General features: G+C 34.4%; 1 protein-coding gene across 1 annotated transcript; it reads left to right on the top strand.

Annotated features, from left to right (window-relative positions):
* Positions 1-392: 392 nt before the first annotated feature.
* On the top strand, positions 393-6617 carry LOC111988768 (ASC1-like protein). The gene is given in 8 exon segments (XM_024020559.2): positions 393-908; positions 2389-2618; positions 2761-2916; positions 3149-3334; positions 4579-4639; positions 4642-4765; positions 5775-5850; positions 6093-6617. Coding segments are annotated over 7 exon segments (927 nt in total). The 5' UTR covers positions 393-770; the 3' UTR covers positions 5807-5850; positions 6093-6617.
* The last annotated feature ends 281 nt before the right edge of the window (positions 6618-6898 follow it).

Here is a 6898-nt window from a genome sequence, read left to right as displayed (position 1 = left end):
TGTGCCTCACTTCCCAAAAACTCGTGCCCTGATATATATAGCATTTTTTTTTAAAGCGATATATATGTATTTAAAAATGCTAATACTATTTTTATTTTTATGATTTATGTTTTTAGACCGGGTGCTAATGCTCGTGCTACTATTAGTGGTAGTAGTAAAATACAAAATACAATAGTGGCTGGCTCCCATCTCCGGCCAGTAAAGTGCCACGTGGCATTCTGGCAATGCAATGAGCTCCGCCTCTACGGACGCACGCTCTCTCCAGATCACATGAAAATGCGAATCTTCCTTCCCTCACAAATCACAATCACAATCGCAATCACAATCGCAAACTCATCAGCTTCTTCTCTTTCTCAAAAAAAAAAAAAAAAAAAACTCAGCTGTCTCTCTCTCTCTCTCTCTCTCAACCATAAAAAGGTCCACCCCGGCCCATATGGGCAATTTTGTCAACCCCAAAAAACAAAAGAAAAAAAAGAAGTGGCAATTCTGAGACTCACCCAAAACACCATGGGCCACCTCAAACCCTACAACCAATCAAAAATCACTAGGCGATTAGCTCAATAATACATACAACCTTTGATGCTTCAACGAAACCAGACCATAGGAAAATACGAAAACTGAGTTTTTATTGTTTGCGATTGTGGGCTTTAAAAACCAACAGAGACGCATGTCTCTGCTTCTTCCATACGTGATCCACACATAGTTATTGTTTGTTTCACAGGAAAATTTACATTTTCTCTATTTCGGATCATTGAAAAGGAAAATCCGAGATGAGTTTGACAGCAATCTTAAGCTCCATCGATTGGCAATATGAATCATACCCAACATACGAGGATTTCTTAATCCTTCCCTTCTTTGCTTTGTTGTTTCCCTCTGTTCGATATTTCCTAGATAGATTCATCTTCGAGGTACTTTCTCATTGTTTACCATAATTAAACCTTATCTCTTTTTGGTTTACTCACTTCTACTTTGTAGCTTCCTTTTCAATCTATTGGATTATTGATGATTCGTTTTTTTTTTCTTTTTTTTCTTTCTTTTTTTTTCTTTCTTTCTTTTTATTTAAATCAAAATTTGATTGACTCAGATAGGCTTTTCACTTTTTTTATGATGGGTTTTGCTTGGTTTTGTACTTTGTGATGTGGATAATTGGTTGTTGTACATTTGGTTGGAGTCAGTGATATTCTACTGTTATGATGAATATTTGTGCAGCTTTTGTTATGGTCTTAGAATCTTCGTGTAAATTTTTTTTTTTGGTGATTCCATATTTTGTCAGTTAAATTGTCTTTCATTTTTTCTTATTTTGGGTTGATGATAAATACAGGGTGGTGAGTAAGATTGTGGGTTCAATACTCACTGTGTGTGTGTAAACTTATCACTTAAATGCAATGGTTTTAATGCATAAGCAGTCTGTACCATGAATTTTATAGCTGCCTTGTTCCATGCTTGACCAATTTAATAAATGGGCATGGTACCTTGTGTGTTTATTTTGGCTATCAATGTAACCTGTTTCACTGATCATGATAGTAAATATGCCTTGATTTAGTGTTTTCTTGTTATAAAGCCCCATGATTCTAAAGCATTTTTAAGTCTCTAAGTAGCTTAGCATTATTCCTACTAGGGTCTTCATTAGTAAATTTAGATTTTGGCAGCAAGCAACAGGATTCATAACTACGTCTTCATTTTGATCAACGAGCCTTATTATTTTGTGTAGCTTATTCGTGAGATGCGATCTATGAACATTAAAATGGATAGAGCTACTACCTTTTGTCCCTATTGTTATGACAATTTTACTGCACCATTATATATGCTTCTCTTTGAAAGTTCACTTCTTCTTGATTATATTAAAGGCTGCTCTATATTTAGTGCTTGTTCAGCTATGCTGTATACCAGAAAGTTATCCTAAATTTTGATGGTTTACATAATGAAGACTAGGGAATAATATTTTTTCATCATTTTGAAGAAATGTGATGGCTTACTTCATGCTCTAATGATAATAGGTCAAATGTATAACTGTGCTATTTAATTTCAATTCGCTAATCTTTGCTCATGCTTGAGCTAAGCTTGGCCATTGTTCTTCTAGCTCAAGTCATCTGTTTTATGCCAGAAAATTGTAAAAGTCAGTATATTGCTCCATTCCTTTTGTATGTTTGGGAATATTTAAAAACTGTGAAATTGGGTGTTTAGTTCCATGTTCCATTGTTTCATCAATTTTTAACTATCTGTTTGTTCTTTCTCCAAATAGAGCAAATATAATCATAATCAGGAACTCTGAATGAGATTGCTTTGACTCTGTTGGATTTTTGCTTGTTTCTTTTTCCACTCAGACTTTTCTTCCCCCTTTTTGCATTTTCTTTTTTGGGGTGGCTGAAATGAATGTGCGTATTGCAGAAAGTGGCAAATCAGTCAATTTTTGGAAAGGGAAATCAGATGAAGGATGTTGACGCAACCGAGAGAATGAAGAAGATGAGAAAATTTAAGGAGTCAGCATGGAAATTCATTTATTATCTTACAGCAGAGATTTTCGCTTTATCTGTAACTTATAATGAGCCTTGGTTTACCAAAACAATATGCTTTTGGGTAGGACCAGGAAATCAGGTTTGGCCTGATCAAAAAATTAAGTAAGACTTCCCAGATTATATATATAAAAATGCTGTGGTTGTTTGATGTAGCATTCACATTGGCTTAGCGCTATCCTCTACTTTTAATCGAACAAGGATGTTTGGTTTATTTAGTCAATTTTTACTAATTAATGACTTTCAGGTTAAAATTGAAGGTTTTGTATATGTTTGCTGCTGGATTTTACACATACTCCATATTTGCTCTGATTTTCTGGGAAACAAGGCGTTCTGACTTTGGGGTGTCCATGGGCCATCATTTTGCAACCCTAATTCTCATTGTGCTATCTTTCATTTATAGGTAGGTTTTTCTGTGAGTATCTCGGTCACGTTGTGTTAATCACAATTTTAAGGAAGCAACATTACTGCCAATTGATCTATAGAAATTATAAGGGATGGCATTGTTGAAGTCATGAATGTGTTTTCCTAGTGCCTATTTAGAAAAGCTTATGGCATCAAGTGCATGCAATGCTATAAATGTCTTGGATATTTAGGTTTTATACAAGAAACTGTTTCTCTCATATTTCTTGCAGGTTTGCCCGTATTGGTTCAGTTGTTTTGGCTATTCATGATGCTAGTGATGTGTTTCTGGAGATAGGGAAGATGTCTAAATACAGTGGTGCTGAAGCGCTAGCTAGCTTTGCATTTATTATATTTGTTTGTTCCTGGATCGTACTACGCCTCATTTACTACCCATTTTGGGTCCTTTGGAGTACTAGGTTTGTAAGCTTCCTACTTAATTTAGATTAGCTATGAAACTTCTTTAATTTTCCTTAGCTTCTATATTTATGTTCTGCCATGGTCTTAAGATCAAGTGGTATATAGTTACACCTAATGTAACTTTAAGCAATGTTCTACCATATATTAATTTTTATGGAATTAATATTTTGAATATCTCGATGTCGGATTACATGTTCTCTATGTTCTAAATACAACCTAATTTTGTGGCAATAAGATGTTTTTACTATTTGATCAATAAACTCATTTGTTATGCATACTTTTAAGATACAAAAACTTGAAATTTAAACATTTAATTGAAGACATGGTTATTGATCTTTAATCATTTTGAAATTTTGCAAACATGGAGGGTATAAAAGAAAATTTAATGAAACGATGAATTTGTCAAAATCCACATCCAATAAAAAAATATTTAGTGTAACATTGCTTATTGTTACATTAGGTGTATCTTGAACTCATCTTAAATATATTGAGACCTTTTGATAGTTAATAAGAAATTTTATTGAAAAGAAACTAAAGTTACAGAAACTGCGTACACCGGAAAGGTACTGAGGGAAGCTTTATGATTTTAATAATAAACACATAAATCTAAAATTTCCTCAAATGAGGAAGCCGAAAGACTGCTCATTTCTTTCATCCAATAATATAAGGAGAGCAAGAAAAACCATTTTAGATCCACAAGTGAATGTTCTTCCCCTTCAAAAGTTTGATGATTGTGCTCGCTCCAAATAATCCACCTCAAACACAATGGAATGGCCCCCCAAATAATCGCTGCCTGGTGACTACCAATGCCCCCTCCAACATGCCAACAGCTCCACCCCGTTCTGTGGCAAGACCCAAGATATACCAAACAAACAAAACACAAAGGTCCATAAGCTATAAGTATACATACAATGAATGAGCAGGTGGTCCACAGACTCCCAACTATTCTTGCACATAAAACACTTACTGAAAATGCAAATATTGCAATCTTGATTTCTCAAAAAAAAAAAAAAAAAAAAAAAAAACCTAGAAACTGTTTCTAAGGATAGGCTTTTGATATTGGAAGCACTCATTGGATATTTGGATCTTGGTCCCTTATGTGTGATGTGTGCACCATGAAGATAACGAAATAGTTGCACTTTTAAAGAAACAGAGGATTCAATGTCTCAGTTGGAATCATTGGATTATATATTTTATTCTTTTATATTTTTATTTATTGTTGGATTTTCTCCCTTTAATGCAGCTATGAAGTTACCCTGACCTTGGACAAGGAAAAACACCCAGTAGATGGACCAATTTATTATTTATGTGTTTCAATACTCTTCTATTTTGCTTGCTTGTTCTTCATTATTATTGGTGGGTGTTGATGTACCGGATGCTTGTTAAGCAAATCCAAGCAAGGAGCCAGATTAGTGACGATGTTCGATCTGGTAAGTAAAATCTATTTCCTTCAGTGGTTGTGTAAAGTGAATGCGCACATTAATGATTGTAGAAATAAACAAGTATAAAAACCATAAATGAATTTTGTAGGGAAAATTTTCAAGTGGATATGAGGATCCACCTTCGATGCAACTATCTGGATATAAAAATGACTGCATTTAGGGGATCTATCATTTTAGCAGGATATAAAAGAGCAGTATTTAATTGATAAAAGAGTACAGAATGTTGGACAGTATTGTAACCAATTCACTCTCTTGACTTTACCATACAAGAGGCAATAAGCTAAACCGGGAGTGAGCTCTAGCTCAAAACCTTATTACTCCTTCTAGCTATTATTAGTTTATTACTAATATTTCAAAGGTATATTATTCTCCTATGTGACATGCACTTGTTGCATGAAACACTATATGATTCGTGTCTTTTTTATCCATTTCTTTTCGATTGTTCTGTTTTCATGGAAACGCCTCTATGGTGGCCACTGGGGTTTGGGTTCCAAGCTGAACAACAACAAAAAAGTGAATGTCAGGTTAGGCTTCATAGGTCTGATGCTTGGCTCTTCTCTCAGTTTTCCTTGGACAACACTAAGAGTCCTCAGTTCCTATGGTCCCTCAACTTCAGGCAGTGCCCATACCCCAACCAAGGACCCAAAAATAGTTAAATAAATATAATGGAAACGGACAGTTCATAGCGGTGGGGCTCGGATGCAGCATAGATGATCAATACTAATCAATACTATTGGCTCTTGCCTCTCCTTCCCACTTCACACACCCACCCCCCCCCCCCCCCCGCCCAAAAAAAAAAAAAAAAACAAAAAGAGATAACTATTGGGTGATAGATTTTGATAGTCTATCTTGCTGCTAATATGATTTAAAATGAACTTGACCGGTTGAACCTAAACTAAGTTTTGGGCTTATTGTTATTATTTTATGAATACTACAATATCCTAGTCTTTTATTAAAAAAAATGGTTAACCCTTTTTTTTGTGGGGTTCATATGCAGATAGTGAAGATGAGCATGAGCATCAAGATTGATCAAGGAACAAAATTTATGGCTACTATTTATGATCATTGCAAAGGTTGGTATTTAGTTGAAACAATTTAGAAGTTCCATGGAAGAAACCAACTGATTATCTAGAGTTCCTAGTGTTTTATGATGAACTAGTGCACATGTGTGGTTTTAATTGGAGTTACCATTGTTATTTTTCTTCTTAAGTATCTAAAATGATCTTACATTATGAGCACAGATATGAAAAACTAAATGCATAAAGTGCTGCAAAAAAAGATTTATTCTCAATACATGTAAATTTTCTATTGGCAGTTCCCATTTTTCTTCAATTGAGAGAGATCTTCTGTCATTTCTCCTGCAGATGAGAACTGCTTTTCTGATGTGCTTTTTTTGCTATATTGAGAAACTTGTGGTTGGAGAACTTCCCTTGTAATTGAGAGGGTCATAAATCAATTTGAGATCAGATACAGAAGCAGGTTAGAGGGTAGCAATTGATGAGAAGTTTCATTCTTCATCTGAGATTTTGGCCTATGCAACTTGCCTCCTTAAGTTTGAGTTTGCAGCCAGGGAAATGATCTGTTGTATAAGGGAGTTAACATAGCTTGTGAGTCAACTACTTGTACTGAAAGTTAGTCCTGCTGCCAATTGTCAAATTCTGTTAGTTCTGTTGAAAGTTTTGATGAACCTTTTTGTAACTGTTGTTCTTTGACCTTATTGTAGTCCAATGTCTCCAAGGGTGAGTAGATTTTGTCAATAATTTGCTTGGTTGTTGGTGTAAGCCGACTTGTTAGAACTTTTTATTTTTCATTCATATTAACTCAGAAAACACTTTCAGAATTTGCATTTTGTCTATTGGACTTTTGAATTGCTTAACTAATGTTGCTATCTAGGGTGGTGGTAATTTACAGGAAATGCATTTATTAAGTATGCATTTGGATTTGGATGAAAATTATAAATTATTTTACTATTCAGCTTATTTTTACTACTATTCATGAGTCTCACCGTACTTTTTAGTACTATTCATGAGCCTTGTTGTTCTATTTCAACTAACTTTTATCTTTATCTACAGTACTTTCAGGAATAATTTTTCAATTTCAGTAAAATAAGTAGTATCTAAA

The sequence above is a fragment of the Quercus suber genome, unplaced genomic scaffold (assembly GCF_002906115.3).
Source record: "Quercus suber isolate HL8 unplaced genomic scaffold, Cork oak 2.0 scaffold_165, whole genome shotgun sequence".
Classification (NCBI taxonomy): Eukaryota; Viridiplantae; Streptophyta; class Magnoliopsida; order Fagales; family Fagaceae; genus Quercus; species Quercus suber.
This window is presented reverse-complemented; position numbering and strand designations above follow the sequence as displayed.